At 33.2% G+C, this 20,554-nt stretch overlaps 2 protein-coding genes across 2 annotated transcripts; both read left to right on the forward strand.

The window, feature by feature from the left end:
* The first annotated feature begins 2,771 nt into the window (after nt 1–2,771).
* Nucleotides 2,772–9,398, forward strand: LOC128546387 (uncharacterized). Its single transcript, XM_053516857.1, has 5 exons — nt 2,772–2,903; nt 4,242–4,430; nt 7,719–7,831; nt 8,075–8,209; nt 9,375–9,398. The coding sequence occupies exons 1-5, from the start codon at nt 2,846–2,848 to the stop codon at nt 9,396–9,398; spliced, it is 519 nt and encodes a 172-aa protein (XP_053372832.1). The 5' UTR covers nt 2,772–2,845.
* An 8,862-nt stretch (nt 9,399–18,260) lies between these two features.
* LOC128546322 (uncharacterized) lies at nt 18,261–20,154 on the forward strand. Its single transcript, XM_053516723.1, has 3 exons — nt 18,261–18,405; nt 19,503–19,676; nt 20,011–20,154. The coding sequence occupies exons 1-3, from the start codon at nt 18,262–18,264 to the stop codon at nt 20,050–20,052; spliced, it is 360 nt and encodes a 119-aa protein (XP_053372698.1). The 5' UTR covers nt 18,261; the 3' UTR covers nt 20,053–20,154.
* Nucleotides 20,155–20,554: the final 400 nt, after the last annotated feature.

The following is a 20,554-nucleotide window of genomic DNA, read 5'->3' on the forward strand; positions in this document are numbered from 1 at the left end:
ATTGTTAACATGTGTAATTCTATGTTGTCATTATCTATATGTGCGACTCAAGAATCGTAACTTTGTACGGAGGACTGGAGGCTCAAACTTGCAACCTCTGCTTTCGTATTTACGAGATATTAAGATTTGTACGGGCACGTGTATATGTGTAAGGTTTCATTTTTTATTTTAATAAGCATTTTAGGTGGCAAAATTCAGAATGTAACAATTTCCAACATTCATCGAAAATTGATAAGGATACACTAACGCGTATATAGTATCTCTTATATCATGATTACGGAAATTATAGAAGTTATGATTTATTTCAAATAGCGCCTGTGGTATAAAATATCGAAAGAATGAAAAATAAACTTTGACCTTTAAAATCGAATTCTGCCGTCAATATTAAATATGGACATTTGCGTAGAGCAGGTAATTTACCGGTCAAGCCCGTGGCAACTAATCTTATGGTCATCTTATGGGATGTGCGTGCGTGCGTGCGTGCTTAGGGAGTGTTAGGAATAAAAAAAAGAAAAACAAGATTCAAACAACATTTACTCCCGTGGCGGGGCGGCTAAGTCAATGGTCATACGTCTGAAATAACAAACTTTAAAATATTCGAACTTGTATAATATTGAACTATGATATTTTACAATTATGTTTCAAGTGTTAAAACTCCGAACTATATACTAGCATACATAGTATACAATTGCATATGCATATTATTTTTCATTTTAGCAGTGTATTACAACGGAAAACATGTTTATTGATATTTCGAATAAGAAAAAGATGAAAAAATAATCATTATTATAAAGAAATATATTTAAATCGATTTTAAAAAATAACATGATCAGTATTTTACGCAGAGTTGTCGCATTGGCGTATGTAAAACATTCTGCATTGAAACCATTTCGCACCGGTCGCCAGTTTTACAGTTATAAAGACCTCTTTTGAAAAGAAAACCCTCCATCTCACGTACCAAGATTCGTTTCACGTCTGTAGTGAGCCTCTGATGAATGAGAGTGTAAAATACTAAGATTTGAAAAAAGATATATCAGAAAAAACACGTAAACTAAGCTATGTTGTGATTTGGGGGAAGGGGTAGCGTAATGTAATTTTACGCGAAAATGAATTCGGTGACCCCATAATTTTATTCCATAAATCGACAGAAAACAAAATTTTCATCATTATGTTAGTTTTTTGTCAAATTCTATCGTTTGGGTTTTACATGAGACAAGATTAAAGCAAAATTTTTATTCGAAACTCAACGTCATATTTGTCGCTCTGACGTCACTTTAACGTAAATATCGACTTTAACGTGAAAATGACCTCCATAAATTATACACCATTTTAAAGACATTTTTAAATGAAAATGTGATGAGTAGAAGCAAATCGATTTCTTTAGAATGAACAGAACGATTTACAAAAATCGTCTTATGGACGTGAAATCGCGGTTCATCAAAAATGGACGTCAGTTGTCGTTTTTGAAGCTCTGCAGAGAAAAAAGTTACAGAAATATCAAAAAAGTAAAATAAGCAGTCTATGAGGAATATGCTAAATTTTATATTAGTCAAAATTTCGAAACGAAACCGAATAACTCCAAATTAGGCGCATTCCACCTTAACAGCTTCCAGTACTTTGTCTCTATAAAACTTTCCAGTGACTGACTTTCTTGACGGTGTAGAAATTTGTACAACATTACCCCTTGAGTTAAAGAAGATGGAGTCAAATCCTTTTGGCACTTTTAGTTCTTCATTTTTAGTTCACCGTTTCGCAGCCACTGTCTGTTGTCAATACGACACTGTGGCTTATTAAAATATATCGCGGTCTCATCTCCTCTTAGGAGTTGTGGCATTGTGCAATCATCTAAATTTGAGATTTTTTCCCAGCATTTCCTTTGCACATTTGACCCTATTGGCTTTTTTGCTCGGTTTACATGTGAGGTACCCATCGCTTAGTGAGCATATCATGAGTTCTCCGCGTTGACGTGCCAAGAAAAGACTCATTCTAGGACACCGTGTACCTGACGTCTTCATCAACACAGCAGTAATGTTCTTTGACGTCAATGCTGTTTTGGGCTTGCCAGGACGAACCCTGTCTATAAGGACTGCCTGACCATTTCAAAATTTACGTACCCACCTATAAGCGATTTCCTCTGATATTGCAGACTTTGCATATGAAGTATGCATTTCAGTGAGTATCTGCCTTGCAGGTACATGTATTTTTCAATTCTGAAGTTCTTGATTGTATCCTCTAATTTCAGATTTTTTTTTGTACGCTATTCATAGCTACATGTATTTAGTGTAGTGTATTTGACTACACCTGATTGAAAACTAAATATCTCCTAAACGGTACAATAGTTTTCAATAAAACATTGAAGGATTATAAGGGATTTATTATAGTATCGTCAAAATAACACGAATTCTTCCATTTCAAACATCAACGGAAGCGAGCGATTGTCATTAATTTAAGTATGATCCTCGTACAGTGTTGTTTGCACACACCACAATTTTCTTTTGTACCGTCTTACTTATTGCAAAATAGGAACAGAATGTTATTTTTGCTTTAAGGCGTCCGGCCCAGGCAATTTTATTTTTTATAAATTAACAAAATACATAGCATATGCACATTTATATATATAAAAATCATCGGCATATATCATTTACATAGAATGTCTTAAGTCTTATCAATTAAAGATTTAACTATCAAAGCATAATGCAAGAACGAAGCACTTGACCTTACCAGACCATTATAAATTTAAATTTATTTACCAACCAGTCCTAACCTACCTGCAAAACGGTTATGTTTACTTCCGCGTTGTTACTAACGATTGAATGGAAACTGTCGATTTAGGAATTATAGAAAAATGTGTATAATTTATTTGGATTTTACGCTTGTTCTATTGTGTACAGCCGAAATTCAAGGTATTTTTTATTTGAGGCTTATAAATGTTAGTTGAGCATTTAATATAATCTTACGTTTTCGCACACATAGAGAAAGACATTATGTTTAACTTTAAAGATATTTTAATTTTGTATCGCAGCTGTAGAATAAACAGATGTTGGCATAGAAGACATAGAAGACATGACGCTCAACTATTTCAGTGCTTGAAAAAATGAATAATATAGAAAAAAGCTATGTTTGAAAATCATTTTTTTTGTATTTATTTACTCGATTAGTTTAAAGGTATACGGCAAGAAATTATTAGAACTGTATTAGAGAGAACAGCCTGTCTCAAGTAAAATTTCTTAGGTATACAGTATTGCACATGAACTTTGTGTATTTTAGAACATCCAAAATTTAATTTGAGAGTTGAAAAATGCACATTCTTCAGCTTGGTATTATAAGTAAGAATGAGGTATAATTAATTCAATCATGGTGAACAAGTTAACAACCTTGTCAAAATGTAATGTTGATGATGGTGCGGAAAAAACTCTAGTTTGAATTAACATTTGTAGTAACATGAATGCTATTTTTTCTTAATATACAGATAATCTCCGTTTGATTATAAATGAAAAGGTAATCAATTTGGCAATATATATGTATCTTTTCATTTTATCTGTATATCCTTTAAAAGTAAGTAAATATTTTGGCTTGAACCAATTTCATACAAATTTCTATGAAGTTTATAACTGTTTCAAAGGAGAAAAAGCTAGATATTGTATCTACATGCACCTACCGAAATATGCACCTACAAACAGCACTTTCATTAGCCCCATCGAACTGCATGCATGTATCATATATATGCGCATAAAACATAATACTATTTGAACAAGTTACCTTGGGTTAGATATTATATCAAAATATGATATCTATCTATCGTTTATTTTCCTTTCATATACTGGCATTGCAAGTAAGACCTTTTTATATCTACAAAAATTGGTCTTATCTCGCAAGTGATGAACGAATCCTCTATCGTATTTCTAAACTATAACTCTATCAACTTGTTAATGGCTTTTTACATACAAACATTCAGAAACATTGTGCACCCAGTAAAACACCAAATGTCATATCAAAACATATAATTTCAACATAAACTCGAAAATCATTGTAATGGCCATAATTTATCGTGATATTATTGCTGTCAATTCAACTATGTCCAAGGTTAGAATATAAACATTTAACATTAGTTTTTATCACAATAGCTTTAAACAACCTTTTGTATGCCTTAAACCTGACCCAAAGTATACAGAGACGGTTAGGGCACGACATTAGAAAATGTGTTAAACACACTGTTGGAATCAAAGTTCTCATCTATTCAGGTCGTGCTTACTATGAAACTGAGGTTGTATCCAGCTGGAATGATTCTGCGGGTAGATGTGACCTGGCAACTCCAGATTTAACGTTCGAATCAGGTGAATACCACCCAAACATTAAGGGCGAAGATTGGAATGGACATACGCAAGTATGGATCGGATATTTCATGGCCGTTCAGCGATTTGATTATATCGGTAACACAAACAATCACCCATATTCTATAAACCTTATAAATGTCAGTTAGCGAATTTCTATTTTTATACAAATCAAATAAAGTTTAACCAAATTCTTAATATTTGTGTTGGAGAACATGACCTGAGTACAAATATCTCGAACAAAGAATAATAAGACCGTGAGTGTTGACGTGTGTTTACTTTAGTGTGTTTGCTTAGAGCCATTTTGTGTCCCGTGTGATTTGGAAAGAATATTAACGATCTGTTCAGTAATGTGTGAAGCTCAATTTTAGGCCATGTCGCCAGTTTAAAATCCGCGACTAGAGCAATTTATGACATCCTCGAAATTGCAGCCGTTTTTTAAATGTTTGGTCGGAATTGTTTTATGCTGAAAGGGAGCTTAAATGTAATTTACATAGTATACATGCAGAATTCCCTCATATTATGTTATTCTGAGCAAAAGGAATGTTTTAAAGATTTCATATTCAAATAATGAACAATTACCAGATATATACATATGGTATAAACATCTTTGTATGTTTAGACAGTACTTTGTGATAGTACTAGATATTACATACTAATTAATGTGTCAGCTAACACAATATGAAAATGTTATGAAAGTAAATTTACTGGAAGTATACTGAATAAATGTCTGTTACTGTATATGTAGATAAATAATTCTAGCATATGTACAAAAAGTCTTTACACTGATAATACATAATATCCAGTTTATAAAAATATATAGCGTTTGAGTCATTATTGTTGATGATAATTTAAAAAAAAAAAACATACTTCAAATGTTTAACAAATGTAATATATGAAAAGTGTGTATTTCGTATCACGTGTATCATTTTTCTTAAACGTGATCATATATCTGCAAAAGTTGTCAATTAACCCCTTATCTATTGACACGTGTTAAAACAACATTGAAATATATCGTCACTGCGAAGGGTAAAACACGTAGCCGGTCTAATACATGTACAATGTAACAGTACACTGACAAACTTGCAGAATTTACACTTACTTAAATATTATAATAATATTGCTGAATTAATCTAAACCGCGTATTCGGCTAAAAGGGCAAGTTAACGCCTGCATGTAGCTTACATGTTTTGAAAGGAGTACCTGGCATATAAAGTAACTTCAGATTTTCTTGCGTATATTCGTGCAATTTTTTAATTCGTTTTCATATAAATTTGTTTATTATTTCAACAAGTACTTCTTCATACAAAAACAAAAAGTTTATGTGCCAAGTTTAAGCGTTACCTTAAGCTTTTTAATTTTTATTTTATTGCAATAACAAGAAAAGAAAAAATGTTAGGCATTTTTGTATTTTAAATATCTTTATTTCAAAACTTTGTTTTTAAACTTTTAAAGATTATTTCAACTCGTAATATTTATGTACTACCTTAAATTTAGTTAATAATAATTTTTTAATTGTGAAATGTAAATTTTGTAATAATTTTGGTTTGCTTTTGCCCAATTATTGTAAATTTAATTATTGTATTTATACATGTATCTAGCGGAATGTCACATTACATTCACAGATTTAATTTTAAAAGCGCGTTGACTGTTCGTATTGCAATTTAAAACACCTGGATACATATCATTAATCTAAGAGAGGCTCTTTGATATATATGCGATTTATCTTCCCTATTCATTCATATTTACTGTCATCAGTTTTGACATTTCTTGTACAGGTGAAATTCAATAATCTGATTTTATCCTGTTGTGTTATATTTCAATAGCTATGCAAGATTGTACGTTTATGATAAAAACATTTGAACATTCTTCTGTAAGTTTTTTTATATAAATAAAAATATCAGTTACACTGATATGACATTTTTTCATTATTTTATTATTATGATACTGAAAAAATATCAAATTTTCACTTTATGCAGATATTTACGTTTTACATTATACGGCCACATTGAAAAACAAAACAAACTTAACATATTATAAATGGTAAGAAAAAAAATGCATTTTTTTATCTAAAGGTAGTTGTTATCAAATCTTGTCAGTAGATAAATTTTATATTATGAAAATACGTATAACTGAAATAATCTATGCAAAATATGTTTGAAATTATTATTATCAAAGATGAGGAAAAGCCATTCTCTTTCATTTTTCCTCTATATAATTAATTTTAAAGTTCCTGTCAGTTTATATGCATTCTACACTGTATATAGCATTTATATCGCCATTCTCTTACCTGTAAATCGCGGCGATCCACCGCAATTAACCGCGAATCACCGGCACTTCAACGCTGCGCTATGTCTTCGCAATACATAGCAATCGATTTATTGCTTTTGGTCGCGGTGGAAGCTGTAAAATATATTACGGGGATGGAGGAAAAAAACGCGCATCCCCGCGGCTCATAAAAGTGTCCACGCTAGGGTCCAATCGCGGGGAAGCGCGGACTTTGAAAAATCCGCTAGCCAGGGACTGTAACTCATTCCATACTTTTGAACCTATAAAGCAAAATGACCTTGACCCCGACCCTTTTACCTTAGGAAGACCATAACCTCCTTTGTTTCTAAACCTAGTGTTGTATTCATGCACAGAATCGTGGGGTAGAAAATATGCATCCATATACCAGGACCCATATTGTAATATTATTGTTTCTGACCTTGAAACATGACGCAACATCAAATGACGAACCCTTTTCTCAAAATATTTCACATGGCTTGCAAGCTCATAATAATATCCAACTAAAATACAGTGTACGTCAACACATGTCTGTTCTTATGAGCGCATTTATTTTGTCCGCAACAGTACACCATATAAATAATATAGTGTAATATAGTCTAATTTAGGCGGGAAAAAAGAAATATACGTAAAGAAAACACTTTCCACGGACATATAACTGAAAGCGGGGATTTATTTACAAAAACATCGAAAATGTACATGGCAAAATCAGGCTAATCCCAAAAGCTTTATATATAAATACAAAATAAATCGGTCGTAAGAAACCCCTAACTTCCTGAATACTAGACCGAGTTTGAACAAGTTTATATCAAATTTGAAGTAAATTAAAAATCAAATACCATACGCTTAGTCTCTTAAGCGAACACCTATCACTTTTAAATAATAATAAGTGCACAAATAGATTAAAAGATAAATTATTATATATCTGTATGAAATTGAGGCGCGAAGGCGCGACAGTGTTACCTTGTGGCAGAAATGACTGTGTCACAAACAATTTTCTTTAGTTTATTTTCAGTTTGAAGGAAATATTTATTGATTAGGTACTTTGATACAAATGGCATATCCATTCATAATGATGCTATGTTAATCATCTTGATAAAGGCTGTTTGAGAACTGGAGGGGAAAAAGCACACATTGTGAAGCAGTTTAACACACCAGGAATTTGTCATTCTCTATGTAAGAGTACGGACGTTATAGGAATACGCGGCAAAGAGGTATATAAAAACAAATTTACATATACTAGTATTTTGTGAGCATAAATAAAGATTTCAAATTGTAATGTAAAAATCGATGATTATTCATCATTTTGGTTAGTTTCATTGCTTGCTTGACATTTGAAATATCTGATACATTTTATGTTCACCGAAATGTATATAAAATCTGATTCATATATTACATATACTCTATATAGCCTGTAGAGAGTCTTTATCTGAATTGATGATTTTTACTTCACACAGTGCTTTTGTTTACTGAATGAGTATTTCGTGAATATCACGCAATCCCACTGTGACACGATATGTGATGCACAGAAAGGTATCGCCTGTGGTGGTCATCAACACATGTCTGTTTATAAGATTCACTGCGAAAAAAGAGTTAATATACGGGAGTGTACGGGATCCCGTATATTACCCGTATACGGGAAGAAATACGGGAAAACTAAAATACGGGCGTGTACGGGGCTTGTATATTTAAAAGTCCGTATACTAATAAAATACGGATTTCCGTATACTATGAAATACGGAATTCTTAGTATACGATACCCCGTATATTATTGAAATACGGGAAATTCTAAAAAGGGTTATTCTGGTCGTATACAAACACCGTATATTCCCGTATATGTCTGGTGTACGGGAATACATAAATCCGTATATTACGAAAATACGGGACGTATATTTCCCATATATGTTTCATATACAACCCCGTATATTTCCCGTATATTCTGGATTTACGGGATATGTATAGTTTGTATATTTCGAAAATACAGGGATTAAATTTCCCGTATATTCTTTGTATACAACTCCGTATATTTCCCGTATATGCCGGAATTACGGGATTTAAATATTTTGTATATTTCGAAAATACGGGACGTATATGTCCCGTATATGTTTCATATACAACCCCGTATATTTCCCGTATATTCTGAATATACGGGATATGTATAGTTTGTATATTTCGAAAATACAGGGATTAAATTTCCCGTATATTCTTCGTATACAACTCCGTATATTTCCCGTATATGCCGGAAATACGGGATTTAAATAATTTGTATATTTCGCAAATACGGCACGTATATGTCCCGTATATGCTTGGTGTACAACTCCGTATATTTCCCGTATATGCCAGAAATACGGGATTTAAATTATTTTTGTATATTTTAAAAATACGTGACTTATATTTTCCGTATATTCTTTGTATACAACTCCGTATATTTCCCGTATATTCTGGATATACGGGATATGTATAGTTTGTATATTTTGAAAATACAGGGATTAATTTTCCCGTATATTCTTCGTATACAACTCCGTATATTTCCCGTATATGCCGGAAATACGGGATTTAAATAATTTGTATATTTCGAAAATACGGGACGTATATGTCCGTATATGCTTGGTATACAACTCCGTATATTTCCCGTATATGCCGGAAATACGGGGTTTAAATAATTTATATATTTCAAAATACGGGATGCAATCAATATGTGTAGTGAGAATTATATTCTCCGGCCATTTCAAAGGTCAAACGTTTTGCATGTTTTAGAACTTGTACGTAAATGTAGAATGAATGCCAATATTGAAAGAAAGAAATGTTTAATACTAATATGACATGAACTGAAAAAAGCATTCACGGACCAAAACAGGTATAAATTTAAAATCAAACATGAATGAATCCATCATTTCATCTAGCGCGTTCCCGATTTATTTTAACATTTAATCTAAATAGCCGATTGAGAAAAGAAAAGGATTAATCAATCCATCCCTATTTATTTGTAGTGATAAATACATCCGTGGATCATCGCCATTGTAAAAATCTAATGCAAGCATAAATTAACTCTTTTTCTGCACATTTCCAACGCTTGTGCATACAATGCAAATATTTATAGAAAAAAGAGGAACCAATCCATTTATATTTTGTACTGAAAAAGTATATAAGACATGTATTGATACTTTACTTATGAAATCAATTCTAATATTTTTACAGACGAAAAACAATCGATATAATGTGTCTGCGTCCAAAGATTCGAACAAACGCCTTTCGTTCGATTTAATACAGTATCGTCTGCTACCGACCGAGTAGGTCGTTTTTTGTGTTTTTGTTGGGATTAACGTTGCGCTGACACACTTATTGGTTCTTTAGCGACTTTCCTGTTTTCTTGGTGGAGGAATACCCCAGGTGCCCTAACGTGCATTATTTTATCGTGACGTGCGAGCACGTGCTTAATGTCTTCCTCACATGGAGAATTTTAACACTCTGAGTGAGGCTTGAACCCGCATCGGTGACGGGCAACTGGTTTGAAGTCATCGATCTAAACCACTCGACCACGGAAACCCACTCCAGGTGGGTCGAATCTTTAAACCAATATGTAGATAACATAGCATTTTTGTAATAAAGAAAGCACATAATCTACCGAAGTCATTCAGTTTAATATAATTCAAAGAGCTATAAAATATGTATTTTATACCTTTTTGTTCAATGTTCACTTTCAACTGTTACTTAATTATAAATCATTAAGCGAAAAATATTTTCGTAACCGTTGACTTTTGTTTCGAAGTAATTCTGCAGATGTTCTATGCATAGTACGGTGGCATAGCGAGGACATAGGAAATATTTTATTTTTTCTGTGCGCACATTTTAGCTACCACGTGCGTATGTGGTAATTCACACGTGCGCGGGTGATAACTATCACGTGCGCAAGTGACAGCACGTTATACTACCATGTGCCCATGTGATAACTAACACGTGCGCACGTGTTAGCTGATCAATGAAAAAGCGTGAAAGATCTGCAATTTTTCTAAATGGATGTCTTTCATAAGGAAGTGTTATTCATAGTTAGCTGTAATTTACGAAGTAAGTGTTTCTTGTTTTTGAAAAAAGGCTGATATCTCGATTAGTTTCGTTGGTAATATTTCACGTTCGCACGTGTCAGCTAACAACTGCGAACGTGATAGCTATCACATGCGAACGTGTTAGCTAAGATAGTTATTACGTGCGCACGTGTTAATCAAGACATTCGCACGTGGTATCTAACATGTGCGAATGTGGTGCTAACACGTGTGCACGTGATAAATAAAATGTTTCCTATGTCCCCTCTATTCCACTGTAGTATACACTGCGGCAGACTATTTTATTTCTCGTGGATGTAGGGTCCTTTAGTATTGACCTAGCACATGTGAATATTTCGTATATTTCCATAAATTCATTTTCAATGTCCAAACATAAATAGCGATACAAATATTACATATATAATTCTTAGTTGATATTATACTATCGCATGTGCAGGTAGCTGGGCGGCAAAGCGTTTAGCTGCCAGTATCAGGGTAGTGGGTTCGAGTTTTGGCCATACCTTTTCCCCTAAATTTATTTGCAAACTTTCCACTTATTTGTCAAACGCACCGTGATATTTATGGTCCATTTATTAAAAGTTATCATATTCACCCGTTGTAAAAAAGTCAATTATTTAAAATATTCTAGACAAAAAGAAAGATACATTACCAGTCACAAGCGTACTAAAAAATAAATACTTTAAGAGAAAAAATAAAATTTATAAAGATAAAACAGGTAATGATAACATCACATTACTTTACTTTAAAGCAATGATAACCGTGGTAACGTGGATGGCGTGACACTGATTGACTGTATAAAATACAAATATTGCTTAAAATTAACGAAAACGCTCGAAAAATATTGGCAAAGATTAATGAGTGTCTTTCATTAAATCAAATGATATAAGCATTTACACTGATTTACCCATCTCCACGAAAATAAACTGTACATATAATTTCTGCCGAACAGTTTTACTGCAACATTAATTGATAATAATTGTACGCATATTAACTAAATCAGATAGATAGCCCATGTACCCTAAGCCTGGTAATCCAGTCTGACAATTTCTAACATTTTTCTACCCGCAAATTGACAATATCAGAAACTCGATGAATGCCAATTAACACAAATTAATGCATAGATATTAGGTATCCAATCAGTTGGGAACACGCTTCGTCACGCTTCGCGCGTTCATATCTCGAAGCGATAACATCTGGCTCAAGTGACCGCACGCGATAATCTGTATATTGCATATTTCAGAGGGAAAGGAAGTCACGAGTAAGTACTTATTTGATTTATATGTTTTAATTTTTAATTTTTTTTGTGACAAACCAGACCATGAATTATATTTCAATTAATCGGAAACATGGGTTGCTTTTTATTGCTTTAACAAATTCAGAAGCGTCAAAAAGGTCAGTTTAATTTTGTAATCTTAATATAAAAAAGAAATTCAGAATAGCCGTTAAATAGTTCATTCATTCATTCATTCATTCATTCATTCGATTGATCATTTCTTCACAACTAATCATTTAACTATTATTTCATTCATTCTTTCATCCGATAGTCTACAAGGATGTCAGTCACCAAATGTTGATGTTGCAAGTGTTTGAAAAAAAAAAAATATCGTGCAAAAATCATTTGATGAATACCACTGGGGTAAAACGAGATTAAAGTTGAAAGGACAAAAACAACTCCAGAAAGAAGTTTTATTTCGTAGAAGCTAGGTAGCCGAGAATGAATAAGGCGGCACGCACGTTCATTCATTCGATTAAAACTGGAATCTCGGAAAAGCATTAATAAAGTTAATAATTACAATCTTTTATTTTTAGAAAATGGGTACCGGTAATCTGACAAAATAACGCTTTTTTCTAGATGACACTTTTGCAAAAAATTACAACATCTCTTGTCTCTGTCTAGAGAGAAAATGTTTTTTTCTGTGCGAAAATATCAGTGTCAGTATGAAGAAATTAATACTATTACAGATTATTTTATCTCTACAGACTTTGTAAGTCTATGTAAGCGGTTGTGTTGCGTATTTTTTTTCTTCAAAGTATTATATAAAGAAAGGCTGGTAATAATAAAAATTTATATTATGTAGAATTTGATTATTAATCTGAAAGTTATAAGAATTTTATAGTGACCTAAAATACATACTATAGATCTTTTGCATTACCAATTTTTAGTAACATCTTTAAAAGCGATAAAGCGGGAGAACAAATAATCCAATTTGTCGATTTCCGTACAAAGTGTTGTTGTTGTAACACGGGGGTGGGGGTAGGGTGAATCGATAACTAATAGCTTTGGTCATTATAATTTTTTATCTGATGCATTTACAGGCAAACGGTTTACTAACGATGTACTTGAATGAAGTTTAAATTAATATTAAGGTGAAATGCGGAACAAGTCGAATATGTATATAATACTTTATTTATTGTCAAATAAAAGTAATATTTAGTAATATGAATATGGTATCTAACATATTTAAAATCGTTACATATTATACATCTAAAACAAACATTTACTTTCAGGACCATACATGTACAAACAATAAGTAATTGCTCAGCTTAGTCTGTTATTTTAAATCGATTTTCAACGGACCATTTTGACATTTTAACAAATTAAAGTTGACGATATTTCCGATTGACTGGTATTTTTTAAGTTCTCTGTTTTACTCCATTTTACAGCTGTAAATCTTCAAATATGATCACAAACGTCTTTTTTTCAGCAGGGCGCAAAATGATGTACTTAACGGTTAACCATAAAACCATAAAATTTAAAGTACCTATCACTTGTAGTAAGTGGGTTAACATATTTTTATGACCCAGCTTGAAACAACACTGACCGGATATTTCTTATCCCCAGGCAATATTGTAATCAACAATGAAATTTAAAGGGTGATTAAACATTTGACACAATTAAATTATCTTATTTTTGGTGTAACTGTATGCAATCTTGGGGTTAAAATAAATTTAAGAAATAACGCAATGTTTAAACGAATACTAAAAAAAGGCACTGGCCTCCAGATCGTCCGACAAGAACAGAAAAAAAAATAATTGAGCCGTGCCATGAGAAAACCAACATAGTCTTAGTTTTCGACCAGCATGGATTGAGACCAACCTGCGCATCCGCGCAGTCTGCTCAGCTTCCATGCTGTTCGCTAACAGTTTTTCTAATACCAATAGGCTTTGAAAGCGAACAGCATGGATCCTGACCAGACTGCACGGATGCGCAGGCTGGTCTCGATCCTTGCTAATCGCAAACCCACTATGTTGGTTTTCTCATGGCACGGCATTATATTTTTTTAGATATATGGATATTAATGGTGTATAATTATACTACGTATACTGACAGACTATAATGTTGCGGAAACACATGAGAATTAGATGTTTTAACTAATTTTTACGATAAAAATTGTATATCTAACGCGCATTAAACACTAAACCCTCCCTTGCGTTATAATTGGTAACGACAGTGGAAAACTTCTTTATTGCCGCTGCGGTCAGGGTTCGTTTCCCGGCGCGACCCATGATCTTTTTTTCTATATATGACATTTTCTAATAGTTTATAGAAACGAAAATTCCTACTTTAAGTTTCATAATATGACAACTTCAGCTTAAAAGGTATCCTTGATGAACTGATAATTGTGCTTTTTAATCGAACCTCCTTTCAATATTTTACTCCGTAGATGTTATTTGTAGAATTTTATCGTCAAGCATATCCTGTGCATTTAAGGAATATTGATTAAGGAATATTAAAGCCTGTTTGCCTGGGGTCTATATATTTCGAAAAAAAAAAAAAACTTTGAGAACAATAAACATCTCGCGGGAAGTTCTATCTTTGCATGTCTACCGTTTTTCTGTTACTCTAGCCAGGCCTGTTCACGTGCACGAATAGACATGTGATCGTGCAAAACCAATCATTCTGAAAACAAAGTGGTAATTTATTAGGAATGAAATCGAGTATGTCTGAAATTCGATCTTCAAATATTCAATCAAACTAGTACCATTTCTTTCATTTTACCACAGATTAGACATGTATACACTGTTACATAATTATTATCGAATATTCGGCAACTCTAATATGAAATAATGTAAATTATATTGATACCCTGATATTATTTATTATATTTTAGTTAGGTTAATCTATGAGATTTGGATAATTTTAAATCCAGATTTACAGATGCATTATATTTATTTGAACATGATAAAGAGATGGGACGTTTATGATGAATATTTTACTTGTCTAAGAATATTATACTGACCGCGAGATTAGAAATTCTGGAAACTCTTCAGATTGTTTAACCAAATATTAAAACGTTTAGAGGCAATATATCGTTCAGAACTTGTTCAGTCACAAAGTTTAAAGAAATGTTTGAAATATTAAATTAAAAAAAAGCTTAACAACGCGACTGTTATGCATTCTCATCAGTCAGATGTTCGTCAAAATCCCGGGGAACCACGGTAGACCTCTGGTATGCGAGAATGTTGTTATGTCACTGATATATTTTATCCAAACTGTACAAAAGATTTATTGTGCGTTTTGAATAAGTTCTAACACGGAGGATTGCGTTATGGCGGACAGGTTAAGGAACACTAATTTAGCATAATTTATGTTAACACTAGCGTTGGTTTAAATTATACCGTGGCTGTAGTTTTGACATTTTGGTAGGAATAAAATGGGGAAGTATTATTTAGATCCCATTACCGCACTTTATGTGCTTTTGAAGTTTTGTGACAGCTAAAATCTCTCTTGAAAAAAGTCTCTCCCGTATCTATGTTATTACTGTATGTCAGTTTGAAGACAATCCATCAAAATGAGGCGAGGATTGACAGGACAACATGTGACGGCACTATGAACACCATGCATTTTATATTAAATATAATTTGGGAGATAGATTTTAACGTAATATAACCATAAAATGCAAATAAAACACTACATAGATAACTTGTATTAAATATCAACAGGCACGTTTAATGATATCTAATTTCTTTTCGCGACGAAATGAGTATGGGCGTTCTGACACTTAATGATGTCGTCATCCCACATGTCATTTTATTCGTCATAATTTTCACATCATTTAATAAATATAATTATCAGTATCTATGAATTGCAAGAGTCCATTTTTTATAACTTTTAATGCGTGCATTTTTTTTTTATTCCAGGTTGACACAAGAGTTGTTTACTGGAATCAGAAAACGGGACGACTATTTATTTACACGATATAGAGAATATACTTATGTGTGAAGTTTCTACTAGTTTGATCAACAGATGCAGACAGACAGCCCGGATAAGCCATTCGTTCTCAGTGACATTCGTAACAACAGATAAAAGCTTATACTTACTGAGATCAGGAAACTGAATATTTCCATGTGGTTCATCATTTGTAACCTGCTTACATATCGTGTTCCAATACAGAACCAACATGCGTCTTTTTAAAGTACATCTTCGGACATTAGGAGGGGTGTACTGCTCTTTTTAGAAGACGGCAAATCGAAAAGCCTATAGCGGTAATCAGCATTCATGGGAATAACGAAAACATGTACAGACAATAGTAAAAGAAGTGATACTCAAATGATTTGTTGAGTCAACCGCGCAGAATTAAATGTGCGAATTGCTAGTTTTTAGAAATCAATTAGAAATGAACATAATAATATTAAGAAATTCTTGATGTTATTGATTACTCACATTTTAATTCTGCTTATTTCATTTGGACAAGAAATGAAAATGATTCATAAGCGTTTGAAAAACTGATTTAAAAAGTATTTAAGTTGAATAAAATGTTAGTTTAATCTGACATGTCTCCAATTAATAACAATATGATTTTTTTCTCATACCCTGTCTTTGTCTTGCTTTTTTCTAACATACCGTATTCTGCTGTAGATATCACCGACATTCATTTTGTCATCTTTCAGTGTGTGCCCATATACAAAATCAGTTCACATAAAAGGAAAATACGGGATTTGTATACTACACATGCATATACGGGTAAATGTATCTTTTAGAAATACTGGTCCGTGAATTCCCCGAATACGAAAACCCATGAAATTCAGTCTAAATGTGACACAAATATGGAATCTGTATACTCTGCATATCTTGCATAAACCGGGAAAAACCTGGCCCGTATATCAAAAACTACAGGTTCGTATATCCCCGTATATCAGATGCAAATACATTCCGTATATGACACAAGTACGGGATCCGTATATTGCGTATACCATGCATATACGGGACTAGTCCGTAGCCCGTATATCAAAAAGTACAGTTTCGTATATGCCCCGTATATGACAAAAGTACGGGATCCGTATACGGAAAAAATCCGAAGCCCGTATATTAGAAAATACAAGTCCGTATATGCCCCGTATATTAGATGCAATCACAGTCCGTATATGACAAAAATACGGGATCCATATACTACGTATATCATGCGTATACGGAAAAAATCCGAAGCCCGTATATTAGAAAATACAAGTCCGTATATGCCCCGTATATTAGATGCAATCACAGTCCGTATATGACAAAAATACGGGATCCGTATACTACGTATATTCGGAATATACAGGCTCGTATACGTGTTCCGTATATTCTAAAATACGGAAAGTATACGGGAAAAAAAGTCTCAAGACCCGTCGAATACATGAAAATGAAACTTATGTTAAAGCAGGACACGAATAAACACCATTTCTAGGGATTTTTTTTAAAGTTCGTATATTGCATATATACGGGAAATATACATTTATGTAAATATACGTATACGGGATCCCGTATATGCATGACAAATATACGGACTTCCCGTATACTAGATGTTCCGAATACGGGATCGTATATTAAGTCCGTATATTTGTAATATACATCCCGTATACTCCCGTATTTTCGAAATATACGGGACCGTACACTCCCGTATATTGACCCTTTTTTCGCAGTGATTGGCAATGGTGAGTTTGTTTGTTTTGACGTCAAGCCAACACAATTTTTATGTCATATCGAGACTTTCCAGTTTAGATGGTAAACGGAAACCCTATGTACCCCTCTGGGCATCAGTCAAGCTCAGATGTTCACCAAGGTAGATCCACCGACTTTCTGTAAGCCAGCTGGATGGCTTTCTCGCATAAAAGAATGCCACACCTAAAACAAGGTTTCAAGCCCATATCGGGTGGGCAAGTCGTTTGAAGTCAGCGATCTGAACCAGTCAGATATGTAGGTACCCAGTTATGGTACGCTATTTGTTAATGAACAGTGGTATCAGTAGCTAATACATTGTTTAAAATTATAGGACTGGTGTTACTTTTTGTGTTTTGTAATGTTTGTTTTATTTCTCATCTTGTAAATATAGTATGTCTATTTCTAAATGTCTTACAGTCCAAGGAAAACTCCATTTTTCTTTCCTTGTATCGGTTGCTTTAACTTAGAAATAATAACAAATATGAAAGCATGTTTTATGGTATTTTATTCTTCTTCAAAAGCATTTCAGCCTATGATCCGAAATATGCGGATTGTTTCACGCAACTGCAGTAATATATTAATATATAATTAAAAAATCTAGAAGATAATAACTCATTACCCTTGTAACTAATATAGGTACTATTCTGTGAGTACAATATTTACTATGTTATTATATTTTATACAGAACCCGATATTGTTCATGATGAAGACATTGAGAAAAGCTGTCTCGGACTTGAATACCAGCATGTTTCGAAGATTTTTAAGTGGAAACGGTGCAGCGAGTATTTGCGACCGCTCTGTGCATACTGTAAATATTGCAACAATTTCAAACTAAATTGCTTGATACGACTTAAGGAGACACAAATCTTACAGTTTATTATACATTACAGAAACTAGGTCCAAACGCTTTTTCAGAATTGTTTTTGCGCACTGCCTTTTAATATTTCAGAACAACTGCCAATATATTTCTCCAACAGTCACCTCCTGTTCGACCACAGCTTATACGGCAGCGATGTTTGCCTTGGCAACAGAGAGGTTTAAGGGTATCAGCTTCAACATATAATTTCCAAGCTGTAAAAGCTTTAACCCACCTAACAACTGTGCGCAATGAAATTGCCTGAGAGCCATATATACCACACACTTTCATCAAATATCTTCTTTGAATCTATTTCAAGCCTAATGCAGCATTTGACATAGCTACGAAGTTGAGCCCTTTCGTTCATTTTACAATGTGAAAAGTAAATTGGTCAGTGTAATTACTGCATGTATTTCAATTTAAGAAAACTTTGTCATTTCAAAAGCAATTTGCATGAAATAAACGGATATAGTTAGCTATTGGACACACCATTCATTTGCAATGAAGCGTTTTAAAAAATACCTATGAAAAAATACGTAAGCTCATTAGTGACAGAACTTTTTGCAGGATCCTAGTATACTGGCTTACCATCAACCAGTAATGCAAAAAGAAAAAAACTTTCATATAGAAATATCTTTCGGTAGCTTGCTTCTCAGCTAGCCAGTACATTTGAAATTTCTCGTACCTCGTACAGAAAGCATGTAAAAAGTCTTTCCTGTTATTTAAAAGCTTTGGTCGTTTTCAATCGTTTACAAAATCGTATTGTAATACCGACCCATAAAGAAGGGCCGGAACAATGACCGGTCAGCAATTAATTCTCCCACATTGAGTGTACTTACGCATTGAATGTACACTAGTAAACCTATATTAAACCTAATCCTTAACTTTAGGCAGTATATTGTACACTCAATACGTGCGTACATCCAATAGAGGTGATTTAATGTTGGCGGCAGATAATACAAATAGCAATGTTGTACCTAGTTCTAATGCGCATTGTCTTGAAATCATATACTGAAGTGGTTTTATTCTTACAATTGTTTTGAACATAGTTGATTCGGAGACAAACATTGACAACAGACATTATCGCTGGGAGGCGGCTTCTAACGAGTGTTTCAAGAGACAAACCATACCTACATCGTATGAAACTGCTGAGCAGTTTAAGACGGTGCTTACTGGAATATACTGGACAGGGACTATTAGAAGTCAAGGCATTTATAGTCATGGTAGTTTGTGTATTCTCTATCATAATGATAAAAATAATCTTGCTACAATGTATATATTGTATCATATCTTTTGCTTCAGTTCACACGCGACATTTAAGTTTAAATATATAGGTTTAACTGTTACATTTAAGTTTGAATATAGGTTTGACTGCGACATTTAAGTAGGTTTAACTGCGACATTTAAGTTTGAATATAGGTTTAACTGATTTACAATCGATTACTTCAATGGTTATTCAATTTTACACATCGACATAAATCTATGTTTAATTTTGAAATGATTATAAAGTAGTTTACTAGACAAAAATACATAATTGATTATACTTTATATATTTAGGTTTGCGTGAAACACACGGCCGGGTTCTGTATGGCTATTTGACTAAGAACACCAATAACATGAATGTTGTTACCTTTACAAAGGAGAACAAAAAACTAAAAGGTCTTTGCCAAATGAAAGAGTCTGGTCACAAAACGAGCGAAGGATCAGGTTCGTAATATCACAGTTACAACAAATGATATATTTAACTTTTGTGTGAATGGTTACAATTATTCAGCCAAAGAAAACGACTATTGGCAAATATCAAGTAAATATTAACCGGCACGTTATGTTATGCGCGTTTTTTTTCTGTTAGACTTTTGTCCTTGGTTAGATATCTAAAATAATTTAACTGTACAATGTATTTTGCATAAAATTACATAACAAACATAAGCTCCACCTAGGCCAGGACAACAAAATAAATGCGAGATGGGGATGGGCTAAACTATATCGAAAAAAGAACAAGAAAATAATAGTAAATTTAAATAGAGAAATGGTGCTCTCTAAATCAAGAAATTGAACTAAGTGACAAAATATTTATGGCGGGAGATACTTATGTGGCATT

The sequence above is a fragment of the Mercenaria mercenaria genome, chromosome 10 (assembly GCF_021730395.1).
Source record: "Mercenaria mercenaria strain notata chromosome 10, MADL_Memer_1, whole genome shotgun sequence".
Classification (NCBI taxonomy): domain Eukaryota; kingdom Metazoa; phylum Mollusca; class Bivalvia; order Venerida; family Veneridae; genus Mercenaria; species Mercenaria mercenaria.

Coding starts and splice junctions, on each gene's coding strand:
- LOC128546387 (XM_053516857.1), top strand. CDS start 2,846: ATGTGTATAATTTATTTGGATTTTACGCTTGTTCTATTGTGTACAGCC. Junction 4,431..7,718: donor TCAGCGATTTGATTATATCG/GTAACACAAACA, acceptor ATCTTGATAAAG/GCTGTTTGAGAACTGGAGGG. Junction 8,210..9,374: donor AGATTCACTGCGAAAAAAGA/GTTAATATACGG, acceptor TGCATGTTTTAG/AACTTGTACGTAAATGTAGA.
- LOC128546322 (XM_053516723.1), top strand. CDS start 18,262: ATGTTATTATATTTTATACAGAACCCGATATTGTTCATGATGAAGACA. Junction 18,406..19,502: donor GCGACCGCTCTGTGCATACT/GTAAATATTGCA, acceptor TTTTGAACATAG/TTGATTCGGAGACAAACATT. Junction 19,677..20,010: donor TCAAGGCATTTATAGTCATG/GTAGTTTGTGTA, acceptor TTATATATTTAG/GTTTGCGTGAAACACACGGC.